At 38.2% G+C, this 21,012-nt stretch overlaps 1 protein-coding gene across 1 annotated transcript; it reads right to left on the reverse strand.

The window, feature by feature from the left end:
* Positions 1-450: 450 nt before the first annotated feature.
* LOC135753331 (taste receptor type 1 member 1-like) lies at positions 451-15,918 on the reverse strand. Its single transcript, XM_065271383.1, has 6 exons — positions 15,737-15,918; positions 15,224-15,521; positions 10,311-11,054; positions 7,508-7,720; positions 7,296-7,416; positions 451-1,459 (listed from the first exon to the last, which is right to left on the reverse strand). The coding sequence occupies exons 1-6, from the start codon at positions 15,916-15,918 to the stop codon at positions 525-527; spliced, it is 2,493 nt and encodes an 830-aa protein (XP_065127455.1). The 3' UTR covers positions 451-524.
* Positions 15,919-21,012: the final 5,094 nt, after the last annotated feature.

Consider the following 21,012-nt stretch of genomic DNA (forward strand, 5'->3'; position numbering starts at 1 on the left):
GGGGAGGAGTTAGCTACGCTCCTTCTGTTTGAAAACAGTTTCGAAAGTCAACAATAACTAACGTCTCGCAGATTCGCTTAGAGAACCTTTAAATCAGGTCACGTCCCCCATTTGCTGTAAGGTGATCGGGATTGTGAAACAGCTGATTTATTTGTCAAATGTCCATAATTGCATTTTAATGACTAAAGCGATGTTACTACGTGACAAGGGCACAGTACAAATCCTCAGTTTGATATTAAATAAACCTTTATTTTAGCACTGAACTGTCACTAGGTTTCAAGAATTTGAAAAAAAATTAAAACTGAGATTGCCCTGTATAAGGCATATATTACGCTATAGCAGGTCAAGCTACAGTCAATATATATTTTCTCAATATATTCACATTAAGCCAACATAAATAAAATATAACAACTTACTGAATATGTTAAATCAGAATGCCCAAGATGCCAACCCCGCCCTGCAGGAAATCTCAATCAGTAATTGAACTCAGTAGTTGGCAGGATTGGTAGCATGTCTGTTGTGATTTAAGTTCTACTAATGGTTTGTGTGTAATTCTGAATAGATGTTTGAAAGTATGCAGCAGTGTTTTTCTTTGGTTGAAATAACATGATGTAAGATTTTGGTATGAAATAGCTGAAGAGAATTCCATATATACTGCTTATTTGGGCAAGTGCGTTCAAAAGCAGGACGTATTTGCTTTTGAAGCTAAGATATATTGTGAAATATATAATCCAGCTCAGATAGTACATAAGCAGACTGAAAGTTATTGATTTGGCCTCATTGTAACTTTTTGGCAAATCTCTTCCCATGTAAGAAAATGAGATGCACAGGAAACCAAGAAACCAACTTATGAACAAAGCTATGCTGATGGTTACAGTGTTTCTCCTTTCACAAATGAGCATAATTTGGTCATTAAAAGTAATTGAGTCCCTGACGGGATCATCAGGTGAGACAGTTGCCCATAATACACAAGAAATGAAATGAATTAAAGAAGACGACATAATGAAGAGCCACTGGCCATTGTGCTTTACCCACAAGCTGTGTAATTCTGGGAACTCTGCAGCCATTTTGAAGACACAAACAATTTGAAAGGAACGAACGGTCAAACAAGAGAGACAGATAGTGAAGAAAAATGTAAATATAAAATTTCTCAAAACACAATGTACAGATGTGGGTTGTCCAAAGAAAAAGAACACACTTATGCTCGACATTGTTAAACACCCTAACATTAAGAAACACATGTTGCCACCAGCAGATCTCACCACTGGTGTGTTGTAATTGTAGGCAAAAAGACAAAAGATGAAAATGAGCAGAGCAATGAGGCAAACAGTAGAAAATATGACAAGAATGGAGGCAATGTCTGTAAACTGTAGATAGACGACAGCACGTATCTTACAGGTTGTGCTGCCCTCATCAGACCATTCACTCTCTGCACATGGAAAACAGGTATAAGGGTCTCCTGAAAAATAAACAACAACAAGAAAAGAGTGTGGAAATTTAGTATTACACAGCCTGTAGTTTTTCAGCTGTAATCTTGGATATGTTCTACAAATATACAGTCAGTTGGACTGATTGTTTTGGAATGACAGATTACTATTTAGAGTTTTAGAGGGTTTTGTTTATGACTTTTTGTTTGTTTTATGTTCTTCAAGATGGACAGTCTTTGTTTTCCCCCCTAAAATACATTGTTTGGAAAATTCTATTATTGTTTTACTCCTTAAAAGTTTCTTTTTTTTAATCCCTTTTTTTTGCAGTGCTATGCATATTGATCTGCGATTGACATTAAAGTATTGCGAGAGTGACCCAACAGTACAGCTTTCATGAACCCCATGCCCAAATGGAATCCACACCCGCAGATTTTCATGGATTTATATGCCTGACACTGACCACATTTAAATGCATGCTCATAAAACGATTTTAATGGGATTTTGGCAATATTGCGATTATACTTTACCTCATGTAAGCACATGATTAAGTTAATTTTCAAAACAGTAATCGTATTAAAGCAAGTGGTGTACGCCGTTTTTAATCACAGTATGCGACCATTCGCTTTAAACTTAACATTTATGAAGTTTCTCCTGAACTCTGTCAATATTAGGGGTGGCACGGTCCATGAAAAAAATCCGAACCGTTCGGTTCGCTTGTCTCGGTTCGGAGCGCGTGTGTACCGCACGGTTCAACGGTTCATGGCATGCGCAATGTAGTCTCATGCCCTGTATGTGACCTCAGATAGCGTGTTTCCCTTTCGCGCGAAAGAAGAGGTGACTGGTTTGGAGTATAAGTACTGCGGGTTATGTTACGTGTAGAAATGGCAAGTGGGAGAGAAAAGGAAGTCTGCCCGCAGTTGGAGGATGCGCCAGCGTCGTATAAGTTTGGTGTGTGGAAACATATTTTTATTTCATGTTACTTATGATGACAGCGGAAATAAAACAATAGATAGAACTGCAGTCTATGGGTTGAATATGCTCCAACAGCCACAGGAGATCGCCTTCTCTCCGACCATTTATCTAATCTGAGGTACTGACAACAATGTTTTACGTCTTTTCATATTCAGCGCTATTTTTAGCCTTTCATTGATAAAATTAAAGCGGCTGATTTCCGCGTAGTTTCATTTTGCTAGCGTGTGAAAGTTACGCGATCTTATTTCAGAAATTGCCCCTCAAAGTAATCAGAAGTGGTCAAAAGTGGACAAAAGAGACTTAAAGAGATTTTAATATTACAGGTGCAAAGGTTATGTTTCTCTCTCGTCCACATAAACTCTCAGTATTAAAGCAGCCTCTCAGCGATAAATCTAAGAGCTACACTGAAGTTGGCATTTTAATAAATGCAAGTTATCTTTGTGTGCTAAAAATGCACATAAAGTTTATGTAGATGGCAATACACATTCTCTTTTTTGCCAATTAAATGAAAAGCATGTTGAAATCATCAATGTCTTCCCTCTTGCTCTATCAAAATCTCATCTGGCTTTCCTCAGAGATGGTCCAATGTGCTTAAAGTCAAATTCAGTTTGTGCATGATTACATGATATAACTTTTTTTAATACTGTATCCTAAATTATGGATAATTAATACATTAATAAGATAATACATTTCTGGAGTGTTAAAAATTTAAAGAAAAAATAACAACAAGAACCGTACTGAACCGTGAACCGTGACCATAGAACCGTGATACGAACCGAACCGAGGGTTTTGTGAACCGTGCCACCCCTAGTCAATATAACTTGCTGTCAGCAGTCTGCATTATCCAGAATAAGCTTTAATAACGCAACAGCAGCTTAAAAAACTTTACTTTTTTTTAAACAGTCTGAAAGTGAATCGTAACTCAAGTTGTTGGTTTTCGATAGAGTCGACTCGGAGTCGCTGGAACGATTAATCCAGAGTTCGAATCCCTTTTCTGCAAAGTTGTGACATTATTGTCACGGTGGAATACACCGAATAAAGAAAGACTAAAGGAGAACCCAAACGCAGACACGAAATACCAAAATAAACTATGATTTATTAATAAAGAACAGAAATACCCACGAGGGGGTAAAATAGGATATAAACTAAACACTGTGGTAGGACACAAACTTAAACAGGAACAAAACAGGAACTTGAAACAGAGCACACGGAATACGACGAAACTCTGAACATTCAACAACGCACGCGCACAACACTGAGAACGCGAGGGCATTATAAAGACAGCACATCAATGGGGAACAGGTGAACATAATTAATCACGTAAGACACGAGTACATAAGGGAGTAGGGTAAAAGTGACAAGACACTGGGAACACGTGTCACACATACATGATGTGAAAACACACGTGTTCCCACGTAAACACAATGCTGCCATAGCCTTGCCCTCTAACATCCGACCTGGATAATAACCAAGGTCAGGCAAGACCATGACAGCCACAAAACACTGGGAACAGATGGAAGCCACACAAACAATATGACTCCACATGCTCCCACACAGAACATAGTACTGTCATGGTCTTGCCAAATACACTCAGAGTCTATTACGAAAGGTCTGGCAAGCCCATGACAGTACCCCCATCTTCAAGGACGGATACAAGACGTCTAACAAAAACATTAAACATGAGGAACAAGAGACTGCACAACAGAAGACAACCATGACAACACAACAATAAACATCAACGGCAAACAAACATACGTAACAAAAGGGTTGGGATGATTCAACAAAAACAATACATGATGAAGGGGTGGTGGGGCAAAAATAGGGGGAACAAAATGTCCATGGTGATGAAAATGGGTCCCAGAGTTCCACGGCTGAAATGCCGGCGGATGACGTGACTCCGGCTGCGCCGGCGGGTGACGTGGCTCTGGCTGCGCAGGCGGCTGACGTGGCTTCGGTCCTGCAAGCGGCTGATCCGGAGCGTCCTTCGTCCTTCTCCTCCTCCGTTTGGATGCGGAGGATGCGGGACGGGGATCAAGCGCAGGAGTGGGTGAGGTCGGCGAAGAAAAGGTCTCCAGCACCGGAGGGACGGGAGTCGACCTCCCCAGTCTGACAGCCCCGGTCAAGATGCCTCTCGGGTTGGATGAGGGTGCAATGGATACGACCGTCTCGGCCGATCTCTGTGGTTGCTGTCGGCGGTCGAGACGGTCAACCAAGTCCCAATACGGCAAATGAAGAAGCTCCGCTCGCTCCCGAATCGGCGGAGGGTCGTTCATCCTGACCACCAGGTAAGCGCTGGCAAGAACCTCCGGGTAACACCCCTTACTGCTCTCTACCGCCCTAGCATAGTCTCTGAAGGGAAGTTCTTCTTGCGGTGGAAAAGGACTACTGCCTGAAAGGGTCTGGGTAGCGATAGATGACCACCACTCCGGGTCCGACGCACACTGCATGACTTCTAGTCCGCTGGGTTCAATTTTGGCGCGTGCGTTATGTCACGGTGGAATACACCGAATAAAGAAAGACTAAAGGAGAACCCAAACGCAGACACGAAATACCAAAATAAACTATGATTTATTAATAAAGAACAGAAATACCCACGAGGGGGTAAAACAGGATATAAACTAAACACTGTGGTAGGACACAAACTTAAACAGGAACAAAACAGGAACTTGAAACAGAGCACACGGAATACGACGAAACTCTGAACATTCAACAACGCACGCGCACAACACAGAGAACGCGAGGGCATTATAAAGACAGCACATCAATGGGGAACAGGTGAACATAATTAATCACGTAAGACACGAGTACATAAGGGAGTAGGGTAAAAGTGACAAGACACTGGGAACACGTGTCACACATACATGATGTGAAAACACACGTGTTCCCACGTAAACACAATGCTGCCATAGCCTTGCCCTCTAACATCCGACCTGGATAATAACCAAGGTCAGGCAAGACCATGACAGCCACAAAACACTGGGAACAGGTGGAAGCCACACAAACAATATGACTCCACATGCTCCCACACAGAACATAGTACTGTCATGGTCTTGCCAAATACACTCAGACCTGAGTCTATTACGAAAGGTCTGGCAAGCCCATGACAATTATGCCTTGTAATGCATTCTATGAAGTCTCCCGCGAATGCACAAATCATATTTATAATGTCATGTTAAGAAGATGCTGTGCTCTAGGGGTAACCTTGAATAGTCGAAGATTTGATGCATTGATAGGAGAAACCTGTTTCGACTATCAATCTCACAGTTGAATCGTCACAGAGGTGTTATGAAATGAGGATCATTCAGTTTTTCTGTATACAACAGCTTTCTCCCAATATATTAATATACAGCATATTATGATAATGCTATGCAAATAATATGTGAAAAAGTAGCTTTCAATAAGTATTTATAACATGCGTGAACAAATCCAACAACCCCCGTGACAGAGCTACATGTGCATATGGAAAGAGGTTTCCAGGTTACTAAACCATTGCGAAGCATTTGTTTCTGCAGTTAAAAAGACAAAGCTGGCAATTCTGGCTTTACTTTCGTTATGTTAATAATTTCTTTATTTTTATTTTATTTATAGATTAATCATCGTTATCTGATTTAACTATTTGTGGCTTGTGTTTTGTCCCCTGTTCTTTAGGCATTTTGTACAGATTTGTTCTGCCCCTTACTTAATTCTGACTTCTTTATGTTTTTTGTTTTTATTTATTATGAAGATAAATTCTGATACAGTATAATTTAAGTCTAAAGTGCAGGACTTGCTTGATGTTAAAAGAGTTATTAAGAGCAACAAGAATCGAAAACGATCTTCCTCATGTTCGAACCCCGATTTATAAACGTATCCACAGAATTACAGATGAAAATTTTTTGACAAGAATTCACCCAGATATAATCTGTTATGTCCTAAGTGAAGAGTGTTTAACTGTTAATATCTGATAAGTAACATTATATTAGATTCTTGCTGTACTGTAGATCTTAAAGCTGTCTTTAAAGCTGGTAAATCTATTAGTTTTACCAGTGATTTTGTTTTTGAACCTTTAATCATTTTTTTACTCGTTTTTTTCTCAAAACTGACTTTGCTGAATCTATCAACTTCAAACACGTATAGCTCTGTAATTTTTTGTCAGATTTCAACAAATCATACATCGTTTTGAAGTGTTTTAATATAGAGAATGTATCTCTCTCTCTCTCTCTCTCTCTCTCTCTCTCTCTCTCTCTCTCTATATATATATATATATATATATATATTTTTTTTTTTTGTCTACTCATAAATATTAGGTGGATGTTGTGGTCTTAGTTATGTTAATGTTCTACCATATTTTCTTCACTTGTTGATTATTGTCTTTACTGTGTTCAATGGTATATATACAATGTCTTGAAATATTTTGTAACCCTCTGATGATTGATATTTTTCAAGAATAAGATCCTGTACCTGCTGAGTAAGCTCTCTGCTTCTGGTGGCTTTTTCAGTTGGATGTTACCAAACTGACCAGTCACACTTTATTAAGGGTTAATTAGTCATTTTAATGTATGACAGGTATGTACTAATTCATATTTAACTTAAGTAACTTTTTTCCTGTAAATCTTCATATTGTTATTTTCTTCATTATATAGGTTGTAATTTCACAATAAAGATGGAATAGGTTCTGACATGATTATTGGGTTTCATTTTTTAAATAACAAAAACTTGCCATTTTAAAAGGGGTGTGTAGACTTTTTATATGCACTGTATATTTTGTATCGGCATTGGCTAAACTGAATTGGAAAAGATTGACATATCGGATATCAGAAAAAACACTGTATTCCTGATGTCAGTGATATGGTGTAGGGTGGACTGAAAACAAGATAAAATTTCCAGGACCCATTGATCACAGTTTAAAGTACTTACGAGAATAGTCCACATAAGTGTTTTGTGGGCATTTTTTACACTGAAAACAGCAAGCATGCAATCCCTCATGTTCCCTCGAATATCCCTCCTTACACTCAACAGAGCAGTTTGAGAAAGGAACCTTGATAGAAAAATAAACAGTGTTAAAAGAATATTAAAAACTAAAGATCTACAATCTAGCATAATCCATAAAGCTTATCAAGACAACTTACAGAAGTATTGTTATGCCAGGGCATGAGTGAGTTATTGATGGTAAAAATAGTTTCTGGATATGTGTCATACGTGCCCACCATTTCAATCCATGCGTGATTTGTTTCCGTGTGCCAGAGCACTACCGCGTAACTGATGGTTGTATCACCATTAATATCATATTTCACCTGACGTCCAACGAGTGGAAAATCCAAGTTCTTAATTTCTCTCAGAATCTATTGTGATATGTAATAATGAAAATGTGTCCAAAAACATATTGTTATTACATTATTGTACATATATGAATACATTTATACATAGATACACAAAGATTTCTGTTATATGATTAACTCTTTCCCCACCATTGATGAGTTATCTCGTCAATTAAGAGAAAATGTTTCCCTGCCAATAACGAGTTTTTACAGTGATCCATATTTCTGCTTTCATCCACTAGGTGTCGCTCTTACCCAATTTATAAAACACTTAATAATCTACGGATCCAAAAACTATAAATAATGTGTATGTTTTGATCATCATTCTGAATCTGATCTTAAAAAAATTACAATTAAACTGCAGTTTACCAAAGACAATTCTAAAAAATGTGGTTTAAAAGAGCCTTGGTGTTGGTCTGAGAGATACGCAATTTCAATTCTCTGTATGTATGTACTGTACTGTACATGCGGAAGAATTGAGAATAAAGCAGACTTGACTTGACTTGTAACCAATCACGTCAACATGTAGGGCTGGACTCATCCTGGCATATGCATATCACTAACTATACGGCAAAGCAGAGAGGTATTGAAGCGATATTCCAGCAAAAAATGAAAGGTAAAATTTAAAAAAATGAAAGTAAAATTTTAAATATGAATATTTTTCTTATAAAAACCACATTGATTACCCTCCTGGAGCCACGTGGATTACATCTGTAAAGGATGGATGCACTTTCTGGGCGTTAAAGTCAGAAGTTGTTCTTTGATCACTATTTACAACCGTTACAAAGCTTGGAACAGTAAGGACACTTTTAAAGGAGCGATGAATCAAATACTCAATTTTACCTTGATAATTTGTTATATAAGAGGTCATCATACTTAAATCAACATCCTGCAAGTTTCAGAATTGAAAACGTCCGTGCTACTGAAATATAACAGTTTTTGGCACCAAGCCAGTAAAACAAGCCAGTGTGGAATTCAGAAAAGTATGACGTCAAAGTAGAATTGAAGCACCTCCCCACAGCCAAATACAAGGACCACTTTTTTAGCCCCGCCCACAGCTTCGCGTGACACACGTGTGTCTCAACAATAAGTAAACGTGTATTTAAAGATTGCCAAATGTAACCAAAATGACTTTTAAATAATTTTTTTCTGAGAGACTTTTATTTTGAAGCAGTGATCTGAAGTAACCATGGAAACGTATTTTCGGTTGTGGAAGAACGGTCTATGGGAAGAACACAGACGCTGGATAACGGAGTCTCAACATTAGGAATGCGTGTATAAAGTTTGCTTTTGAAGAAGTTCCAGCTCGAGTGTTTACTTTGTATACACGGATTCACTTGTAAAGAAGTGGATGCTGGATTTGCAGAGAGACTGTGATTAAAAGCACCACTAATATTGGATCTGACGAAAATGACACAGCAAGTAAGACATTTTACTTTATTTAAGTTACTGCGTTTCACTATTGCTTTGTTAGAAGAGATCGCTTTATATGTCTGTTGTAACATCCGTGTCTAAACACGTAATGTTATGTTTGACTGTTTTAATGTACTAAAAACATTAAACGATTAATAAAGATACACCACTTAACAACACGACTGTAATTTAACGGTAGAAATATACAGTGTTATTGATAAAGAAGGATTTATCAGCCGCAGTTTAGATTCTGATGCCCGCTTACTGTGTTGTATACGGTAATTTAGGTGAGTTGCGTTTGAAAGGTCCAACACTCAACAAAGCTTTTTTTATCATATAACTGTGGTATGTAACATTACGTGAATGTAAAAGCAACCTCACAAGCACAATCGAAATATACAAAGTTATTGATAAGGATTTATCAGCCGCAGTTTAGTTTCTGATTCGCGCTTATACCGTGTTGTTTACGGCAATTTAGTTTTTGTTTCTACTTTACTATACGTATTGTCATTTATCTGTATCATCTTTAGCACCCAGAATCTTTTGTGGCTCCAACATATATGTGTTCGGCTGCTATTTTTACACATTAATGTTTTTAAAACATTTGCCAACATGTAATGACGGGCAATGAAGCTGTCCAATCATAGCAGTGGGTGTTTACGTCCAGGTCTTTAATGCGGCCCGCCCCTTCAAACGAACCATTTCTCCAGACAGCCACTAATCCATGTTACAAAATAGCCTATTACTTATTGTTTTTGATGTTTTTGAATGTAAAAACCACGCGAACATCATAAGTAGACATCAGACAACAGGATAAAACAATAAAATCAATAAATTCACCGCCCCTTTAATTTTAACTTTGGTTGTGTTCGTCTGAAAAATAATGGTCATATAAATCTCGGATGTCTTGAGGGTGAGTAAATCATGGCTCATTCAATGTCGAACACAAGACACTGAGGTACTGATATGAAAGTCAGGGACTAATCTGCATATTCATTGTTCCGCATATAGTATATGAAACAAGGATGTAGAATGATATTAAAGTTATTTATGGCATGAATATTTTTTGAAAAGAAATAGCTTTTAAAGTATGCCACCTTGATGATCAAAGATGAGTTTTGCAGGATAAAATATTGACTGCAGGGGGACTTTAATGTAATAGATAATACTTTTAAAATTATGTTAATATAAATTTTCTTACCATGTATGGTTTAACTGTTATATTTTTGCTGCATTCATTCGTGTTGCACTGCAGAACTTTATGTAATGCATGAGCCATGGAATACATTGAAGCGTAAATAGCAAAAGAAAATGTAGGATTTTCATTTATAATATTCTGCACAGTCAGCAATGCACCTTCCTTACATTCTTGGTTGCATATCTTACTCTGGATTTCACTCTCAACATCACCATTATTATCTTCATTAGTTGCTTTGATTTTGTAAATGTATTGATCAAATCCAGGCAATGATAATAATCTCTCTGTAATGCCAATTATTGTTCCAATCTTCTCAATTCCTGGCTCTTTTAGAAGCTGCTGATCCATAGACCATGTCTCACTTGCAATCCAAACTTTGTTTCTGATGTTATTTTCTATGGCAGCCATCACTATATTTTCTGCATATATTGGCAATGCGAAAACCACAATGACATTGATGTTTAGCATATTGATATTTTTAAGTGTTTGGTTGAAGTTTCCCTGAATTGTAAGAGTCTCCTGATAGGCCAAACAAATGCCAGTATCACTAGTATACTTGTAAAAAAGGTTTAGGCCATCTTCACTGTAATTGTCTGGGCCTCCAAGAAAGGCAACCCAGTTCCATCCAAACCACTGTATGATGTGAATAATCATCTGTACCAAGTCTTTGTTGCTAGGGATTGTTCTAATAAAAGTTGGATACAGAAGCTTATTGCTCAATTCAGAACTAGAAGCTCCATAATTCACCTTTGAAAGAGAAGAACATTTTTATTTGCTTAGCATTGTGATATACTTTATCATGTAATAAATATTATGTAGAAATAAATCTTGATCTAACATTTGATTAATATATTTAATTAAATATACATTGAAAAACAGTAATATTAAAATACATTACTGACGGTGGAAATGGAAGGTATTAAAGGGAAGTGCAAGCAGAGCTTACTAGTTTCGAAACATGAAGCAAGCTCTACAGGCATATGAAGTTATGGCAAAGAGACACAGCGTCTCGTTCCCTTTCTCAGGGACCCATTGGTTTAATACGAACTCCACATTGTGTCATTAAATGATACTTTGGGAACAACAATGCCCACTATGCAATAATATAACTGTCCTGTGGTGAAAGTGAACCATACACCAATTAAGGATATAAGAAACTCTGAAATAGGTAAGGAAGGGAGGTCTAAACTGCAAGACCTATAAACGTGTGGTGGGAAGGCCACCCTACCACATCACACACGTCTTGTATAAATACCCCCGACAAGAGGGCCTGAGATGAAGCCATACTCCTGGTTGAATGTGCCCCAACTAGTGGAGGTGAAGCCATACAACACACCTCATAAGCTAATGAAGCCTCAATTAACCATTTCTAATGGATTGTTTAGAGCAGAGGTGACCAAACTAGTGCTTGCGGGCCAAATGTGGTTTATAATTATATTAAACAGTGTAGGATTTTGGTCCAAAATGACTCATTTGACGTACAAAAGAAGTTGAAAAATGACTGTGCCTGAGCGGCAACAAAATAGAAAAGTAAACACTGAATGTTGCGTCTTAAAAACATTGACAGCAAAATATTTCACCAACATCAGACAGAAACCGGTGCTATTTGCCAAGAAATATTACCACATTAAAGACAAAAACTGCTTACCTCTGTTTTTAACATCATGGTGATATGTAGTAATTATCTCGCAAAGCACATAAAATTATTTGCCTTTAAGAAAATGGAGCATGCTTTAATTACATAAAAAGCATAGACAAGGAGTAACACATTCTAAATTAATGTTTTTTAAAGCTCCACTGTGTAAGATCTACTCCCATCTAGCGGTGAAAGCCTATATGACAACCAACTGAATATTACTTTCTAGCCCCCCCCATTCAGAATGCGTTTTAACTCGTACGGTGGCCCGGCCGTGTCATGCCAAGGTTAACATGGCTTCCAGTAGCTACAAAGCAAAAGCAATGAAAAAAATGAACAATTTGCAATGTCCTTTGCCTGTGATCCATCAAAGCACACAGATTTATGTTTAACATGGAAAAAGTCTGATTTTCATGATATGTCCGCTTAAAATCACATACAAAAAGCAACCATAAACGTAGCTTAGACACTCCTTTTTCATCGACGCGAGGAAAAATATCACAGGGGCTGTTAAACTTGGTATTAAATATGTGTTTTCGTCGATCAGATCACAAGTGGACGAGAGAGACACATTACGTTTACACTTGGTGTTTTAATCCGTCTCTTTTTGTCCATTTTCGACCGCTTCTCTCCAGAATACTGAGGAGATGGTCTGTGGACGAGTCCCTCTCCTGTCATTTAATCATGAGCGGGAGTAATGACGGGTTTAAATGGATGCAAATATTATGTCAGAGTCCAATGCTTATGTTTTATGTAAACGTTACATTTCCGTGTATATGTGAGAGCTTTCTCTGATATTGGAGAAATAAGATCGCTCAACTTTCACACGCTTGTAAAATGAAATGAAAGACGCGCAGATCAGCGGCGTTTTATCAATGAAAGGCTAAAAATAGGGCTGTCACCGTGTGTTTGTGCCAGAGGTCAGAAAAGACGAAAAACATTTTTCTCAGTACCTCAGATTACATAAATGGGCGGAGAGACGGCGTGTGGCTGTTCGAACACATTAAACCACATGCGTGTTTACACTAACAAGTGTTATGCATAATCATGCTAAAGTTAGCCAAGGAACTATGAAACTTCAAGTTTACAATATAGACTGTATCGATGTAAACGAATATGCTGAATTACCTGTGGAGAAGATAGAAAGTGCAACTTCAGTGTCCCTTGAGCCCCATCTTGGAAAACTAACTCCAATATTGACTTTGGTCTTGATGTTTTTCCTGTCGCGTTGTCGTTTAAAATCCCCGTTTCGCTTCCTTGGCGACTTGTTTTAATGTCCTCGAGAATATGTCTTCAACAGGCTTTCAAATCAAAGCATTAGATCGCAGGTTCATCACGGTTTGCAGCTGTTGCAGCCAAAGGATTCAGCTACGCAGGTCGTAGGCTGCATACGTCATCAAGCCTGGTTTATTTAAATTAACTGAGCATTACATTTACAAGTCATAAGCATATTACATCAATTTACAATTAACTAAGAATAATTGTCAGCTTTATAATTGTTAATATTCTGAAATAAGACTGTCTTGATGACGTATACCGCCTACACATGCAACCTCCGGAGGCTTCAGCTATCGGCCAGCGTGAGTGTAGAGAGAAAGCGCGAAAGGCGGAGCTTGAATTTCAGGAATGTCCCTCGTCGGCGAATGTATTTCAAAGATGGAGGCACAACATGGATTCAGCCAGAGAGCGCTTCGACGGTATGCATTTTAAATAGCAGATTCTACACTTACGAGAATACTTTGATTAGTGGGGTGGAAGTAATTACACATGAATGAGCACATACTTTTGAAAGAGAAAACATGGGTTTTTGCTAAGAATTAACTCAATAAAGTACACAGTGGAGCTTTAAGGAACAGATTTCTAAGACAGACAAAAAATATTTGGACAAACAGTTCACATAGAGCGCTGACATGGCAAAAGCTAGTATGCTCTGCTTGCACTTCCCTTTTATACCTTCCAGTTCTGCCATCACTTGTGACGTCATCACTCTGTGCCTTTATAACGCAGCATGGAGTTCCCTCATAAAGGGAGGTTATATTTTTAACAGCCTTTACTCTAAGGCTACATTCACACAGCATCAGAATACAGTTGTCAAACCCATATTTTAGTCCCTGCAGTTGCGTGTAGATGACGGCAAACTGTGGTTCAGATTTGCTTTGTTATGTTATGCGCAGCCAGCATTCAAGAGACAGTACTGTAAAGCAATATTTATAAAAAAATATTTTAAATGTTGAAAATAAATGCGGAATATTTAATATATACAGACACTATTCCATCTGTGACCGTAATCTGCTGTGTGAACAGGACTTTCCCAGGCTCACACCTGTAAGTAAAGGCGGTTGTCACTACTGAAATTTATCATGTGAACGCAACTTATCTGTTACAAAAGTTTTAAACAATTCTAACATTCTAATTTTACAGCAAAGCAACCTTTCTTATTGTTAGCACTGCTAAAAAAAGGCATCACACTTGCAAGTACATTTTTTTATCTAAAAATGTCCATACAAATTTCCCTAGAAACTGAGCAGTCTATTTTATATTTTAGTTTTATCAGAAGTAAATTTGTCAAGCAAAATATAAATACATTTAAAAAAGAAACATAAGGATTTACTTTTGTTATCAGTGTGCTTTTTTATTAATTTGCTCTTATCATTTCTAACTTAAATCTTTGTCATAAAATGTACAGTTCTCTTATTTAAACTGATAAGATTATGCATGTTCAAGATGTTAACATTATAGTCCTTAAAGGGACACTTCACCCATTTGCATAAGCTTTGTATAGTTAGAACCCCAGTCATGTTTTTGAATGGTCATGCATCACTTCCTCAGTTGCCGCTGAGACAGGAGAAATACAGATTTCAGTTTTGCACTTCCTTCTTTCAATGATGTAAAAATCATAATTTTGCATCATTAAAAGAAGATCTTTGTTGATGGGGTGAGAATACAAACACCCCTTTTCTCTGTCAAATAGGCACCAAATTCTAAATGTATGTTACATTTCCACTACAAATATGACACACTTTCAATAAATATTAATGTTTCTACGGGTGAAATGCTCTTTTAAATTGGAGTATGAAGAAAAATAAGCCTAAATTATTGCATGAGTTAAAGTATTGCAATTATGATATAGTTGTATATCACACTGTACTGTATGTGTTTAAAATAAGATTCTTCAAGGTAATACTTTTTTATTTAATAAAGTCTTATATACATACACATAAAGTAGCGGCATTACTTCATGTAAACTATATGCAATATTACATAAATATAAATAATTTACCAGTGGTATGAGGTCCATTGTGATCAGTGGTGCAATAGTAATAGTTTTTGTGCTTCCATATGGTCCTGTTAAACCAATGACTTTAGGCTGATGGTTGTTGAGTTTTTCTTGAGGATTTATTGATCCGTTCTGTGAGATAAAACTGAAGACTGAAGGGAAATTCTTTGTGTCAGAACAATGATCAAAAACTTCATAACCCAGAGTGACATTGGGCAGCAGTGTGGTTGAGTTATTAATCTCCTCAACAGCAAACCTCATTACTTGAAACATCTGATAACCAGATGTTGTGAAAGTTTGCCTAGAAAACATTAATAAGATAATTACAAAGTTCACTGCACTCAATTAAAGTTTCAACATTTAACATTCTTCACAATAAAATAAAGATTAAATATCATTCCATCTTATATTACTGGCTTGTGATGATATCCATAGACCACAGTGTAGTAAGCATCCAGATGATGACAGAATTGTTAAACCACCTCATAAAAATGCAATAGAAAGGTATTGGCTTACCATTTACATTCAATGGCCTCCGGAGGGAACATGGGTGTCGCCTGATCAACTTCATGTACAGGAAAAAGCCCACCCAATAAATAATCTCCATTCAAGTTGAACTCAGATGATAAGCAAGAAGCCTTTAAAAAGAAACAATTAATAAATCCCACAAGGAAAGTGTAAATATGACTTAGAAACATGATTTAAAATGCACTGTTGCTAATGAAACAGGCATGTGTAGTGCCCTATTATTGAAGAGAATATAGACTCATATACCATTCTTTAATTTGCATAAACCATTATATTCACTGACTCGAGAGTCAAGACCCAATTTCCATACCTAAATCCACTGAACATATGTCAATCAGTTTTTAAGTAGAGCATTACACCACACCACAGAGAACAGAAGATGCAAAGCTTTTCTTTATAAACCAGCCACAAAAGATGCTGATTAGACAGCATGTTTACTACACAGGAGCCCATTTCAGGCCTAGTCCACATGGACACAGGTATTTTTATAACCAGAGTTTTTCCTCCTGCGGTTTTAAACAAAATCCCCTCCACACATGCTTGGTTTAAAAGAAATCTCCACCTACAAGAACACTCAAAAGCACATGATCACGCATTGTCAAGAGCATACCACACCAGCAGGCGGTGGTATAACCCTAATCGTAAAGCCACGTTGGCCGATCAGAAGACTTAAACAGAAGCAAAAACCCTGGTTGTATTGTCTACACGACAATAAGACAAGGCCTTAGAAAGGAGGTTAAGTGAAAAGTATTGAGTATGTTAACCCTGAAATGCGTGAAACTCTGGGTTTTCCCATTTCAGAATAGGAGGTATGTCAAACCTGAGACAGCTGGGTTAGTCAAGCCTGTTTCAAAGGAGAGGTAACTAATACTCAGAGTCTAATAATCAGAGTCTCCCCATTATTAAAGTGGAAGTGGTATTTAAATACGTCAATCATTCTTTCAATTAATTGAATAACCTTCACGCAGAAACAGTAAATGAAAATGTAGGATCCTTTTATGGAGGATCCTGTTGAAAAAGAGGCTGCATTATTTCGCAGAGAGGTTCATTTATAACGGTAGAGAATTTTGAGACCCTGAGTTGATTTTTTTTTTGTGATATCCCCATGCATTTTTATTTGAATGGACCGTTTTCCTTTACAGTCAATTCGATATATTAATAATCTCATCCATCCTTACATCAGAAACATCAGCCACCATGGCCGTGTTCTTAAATCTGAGCAGATACTTGCCGTTGCTTTACGTTTCTTTGCAAACTGTAGTTTTCTTTATAACATTGGGGATGCAGCACGTTAGTAAGGCCACTTGCTCTCAAACCCTTCCTGCAAAATTCTGTTGTGTTTTCTGGCCACAAACCCATGAGAGCCATCAAAAAGGTGTTTCACAAGATTGCAGGTGATTAGTTGATAACATCTTGTGGAAGATGTTCCACCTCTGGAAGTGACCTTATAATTGGAATTCCCTTTAGGATTTCCAAATGTGGTTGGACGCATTGATGGCACACGTTCCCATCATTGCACCTTTACAAAATGAAGCTGATTATGTCAACAGGAAGTCCATCCAGAGTATTAATGTGCAGGTACACTGACTTGCTATTTTAATGGTCAAATACTACATCAGAATACTGTCACTTATATGTGTAATTCTTTGCACTGTAAACATCATGGGCTCTATTTTAACGATCTGAAACGCAAGTGCGAAGCGCAACGCGCAAGTGAGTTTGTGGGCGGATCTTGGGCGCTGTTGCTATTTTCCCGGCGTGAGAAATAACTCTTGCGCCGGGCGCAAATCAATAAGGGGTTGGTCTGAAGTAGGTTCATTATTCATAGGTGTGGTTTGGGCGTAACGTCAAATAAACCAATCAGAACGCTAGCCAACATTCCCTTTAAACGCAAGGGCGCAAGTTCCATGGCGGGTTGCTATTATTATGACGGATTTACCAGGCGCACGCCAGGAGCGGTTCACAGCCGAGGAGACCGACGTCCTTGTACGGGGGAATCCCACGCTTGCCAGCATAAATCGGGCACGCCGTGTAACGGGAGGTGGATCTGCCTCAGGACTTGACGCCAGCAGAGGACATCGCTGCGTCCACCCTCACCGCTGAAAGGGTTTGGGGGCTTTGAAATCGGACCCAAGAAACGCAAGCAAGGTCCAACCCCAAAGTACTCTTACAAATCAAGTTCATATACATTAAGGTTTCTTATGAAAACATTTTAACTATTATTTACATAAAATAAACGTAATACAGCCACACAACAAAGTTATGAAAATATTTTAATCGTTATTTGCATGAGAATAAATAAAAACTATCACCACAATGCTCACCACTATGATTCCCCTTATCTCGTGTATTAATATTTTTAAGTGTAACAATTTATGATTTGCAAAAATAACTGTTGCATCTGTGTAGATTAGATAAGCAAAGTGTATGCGCGTTGTGCACGCTATACATTATGGTCAAGCATGCGCCCTTAAAATAGCATAATGAACCACGCGCAACGCGCCACTGACTTTAGACTAGTTTTTTTTGGTTAGTAGCGCAATTGTTTTTTGAAACTGCAAAATAGCATAAGAGATGGTTTGCGCCGCAACACGCCTCCTTTTTGCGCTGAACCGCCCAGGGAGCGCAAGTTCATTCCCTAGTTTGCTGACGTGCATCTGTGGAGGGAAAAACCCCGCTGTGCGCCGGCGCAAAATACGAATGATACATGCGTCACTGACAAAGTCAATTGCGCTGGGTGCAAGATAGGGCCCAATATGTGATGCTGCACATATAATCACAAATGTGCAGGCCAAGTGGCCTGGCTCTGTTCATGACTCATGGATATATTGTGAGTCCAGCCTGAGCAACAGGCTGGAATGTGGTAAGTAAATGTATGTTCTATACACTCATTTATACACTTACAGGAGCACTTCGGTGCAGCACTAAACTATTGCCATAATTAGATGGGAGCAACACCCTGCCCTACAAAAACACGACCCAGAGGAAGACCCCATCCACACCTGCAGATTTCCAGGATGGAAGGGTAGTCCGAGATACAATATGCTGCAATTCCTTTGCAAATTAATCAGCCACCACAACCACCCAGAACAAAAGCAATAAATACAAATCTCCTATTTATTTGTTCTTTATTTCCTACAAATACAAAAGGAACTATTAGATTGTAATATGCTTCCAGACATTATTATAATTCACCTGGGACCATACACTCACCTCTAGTTTTTTTTTTCAGAATCTCAATTTCCAAATCTGCCTTTTGGATCTGGCAGTCCAAGTATATAATTTCTCTGTTTTTCATTTCTTTTTATAAGCTAAAGTCTGTAAAACTCTTTAACTGATAACTGAAAATGCGGTATATTAAAGTTACATGTAGTTCTTCATGACTTGAACTGTGTTAATCTGTGCAGCAGAATCTGTTGAACCCCTTCTGCTGTTATTCCACACTCTAGGGGGTGAAGAAGAATGTCTGGTTATACACTTATAAGGTATAAAAACTTTTCTATAGGCTGCTCCATAAAAAACTTTGAAGAAATGTGCAAGTGTAGGTTGTTTCTGTAGACACTATACCAATATTACCTCTGTAGTAGAGCCCTGTAAGCCCATTTGGGCTGGGCTTGGGCCGTTTTTTTTTACAGACCGTGCTCGGGTCGGGCTTATTTTAGCGTCTCTCCTCATTGTGTGTGTGTGTTTGCGTGTGTAGCAGAGACAGCGTGCATCTGAGAGTGCGCGTCCGAGAGAGAGCGCGTATCAAAGAGCGTGCGCGTCAGAGGGAGTTTAAAAGTGATTGAATTGCAAGCATTGTCGGGCTGGCGTCGGGTATGGCTTGAACACTACGGGCCAGGGCCATGGCTTGAACACTACGGGCCAGGGTTTTTTGGCCCTTGCAGAGCTCTACTCTGTAGGCCTCCTTGTGGCAGAGGTGGTTTCATTTTGGTATCCCGAAAACCCCTACCCCCCAAAATAAAACAAATGAGATCAAACAGGATTTGCATAATGTATTAGTAAATGTTTAAATTAACATTAACAAAGATAAAAATGCTTTATATGTGCAGATCATTATTAGTTCATGTTAACTAATTTAACTAATGAACCTTATTGTAAAGTATTCACTTTACTATTTATATAAGCTGCTTATACTATTTATGTAAACTGTTTTCATTTATATTCCATGGCAACTTTAAACATGTCTAATGAGTTTGTGGTTTTCATGTAGACTTTGCAACTAGCCGACCTGAAAAATAAACTTGTTGAACTCACCTCAATGTCTTTTACAATCATTTAAGCCACCATGGGCAATGATGAAGTCACTGTTACAAACTGTATAGCGTGCAAGATCATTATTCAAAATCATTATTTTGAACTCTTATAAGACAGGGGAGAAGAGATAAAAGGATGCTTTAATCAGAATGCTCTCTGCCTTACATGTGCTTAACAAGGCACACAAGCATGCACTCACAAGGTCTCCCCCTCCCTCTCTGCCATGCACGCGCTACATGGTTCGCTCGCTTGCTCTAGATTCCGGGAGATAGTAGCTTATTTGCGGGCATCGGGGAGCCGCTATGAATATGCGGGAGACTCTCGGAACTTCCAGGAGACTTGGGATGTCTGGCACTCCTGGGGATTGACTGGCTCTGATGAGCTCCCTCCAGGAATTCACTCAGCCACTGGCCTTCCAGAGTTCAGGCTTACGGCCATCTCCTCTGCATTTGTAAGTGGTGGTGGTGCAGGTCCTCCACCTGTTTTACCCGATTGAATTATGTTTTAAAATTTCATTTTTAGCTGCTGCCATGTCCTTTTTATGCCTGCAGGATTGCACCTATGAAAATGAGGTTCACTGCAGTGTAACAATCTGTATTTAGCAATTGCATCAGAATTAACTTTCATTAAATTACAGAAAAATTAAGAGTAGCAAATCATTATTTTACACAATTACACTGCTTTATGTTCAAAGAAAAATATTTGGTTATTATATTTATTAGCTCTTCCTAACTCCAAATAGCTGGAAGAAATCTAAAATGCAAGCCAAACCAAAGCCTGGGTTTTAGGAGGTTAGGAACACTGTATAACAGTGGTTTAAATTTTTTACTTGCGCATTGACTCAAGCTGTTATGTTCGCTCTCTCTTTTTTGCTGCAGCAGCCGTATTGCTTTTCTTTCTGAAAATGTGCTTACACTCACTATAAGCTTGCATGAGCACATCAAGTTCTGCTGAAGAAAAATACGCAGACCGCTTTTTGTTTATGCAAACCAATTGTTGCAGAAGCT

This window comes from Paramisgurnus dabryanus, chromosome 11 (assembly GCF_030506205.2).
Source record: "Paramisgurnus dabryanus chromosome 11, PD_genome_1.1, whole genome shotgun sequence".
In the NCBI taxonomy this organism is placed as follows: Eukaryota; Metazoa; Chordata; class Actinopteri; order Cypriniformes; family Cobitidae; genus Paramisgurnus; species Paramisgurnus dabryanus.

Excerpts from the sequence above, each read along its gene's own strand:
- LOC135753331 (XM_065271383.1), bottom strand. The coding sequence starts at position 15,918 with ATGTTTCTAAGTCATATTTACACTTTCCTTGTGGGATTTATTAATTGT. Across the intron at positions 15,522-15,736 it reads GAGGCCATTGAATGTAAATG|GCAAACTTTCACAACATCTG; the intron begins GTAAGCCAATAC and ends AATGTTTTCTAG. Across the intron at positions 1,460-7,295 it reads CACTTATGTGGACTATTCTC|GAGACCCTTATACCTGTTTT; the intron begins GTAAGTACTTTA and ends TTTATTTTTCAG.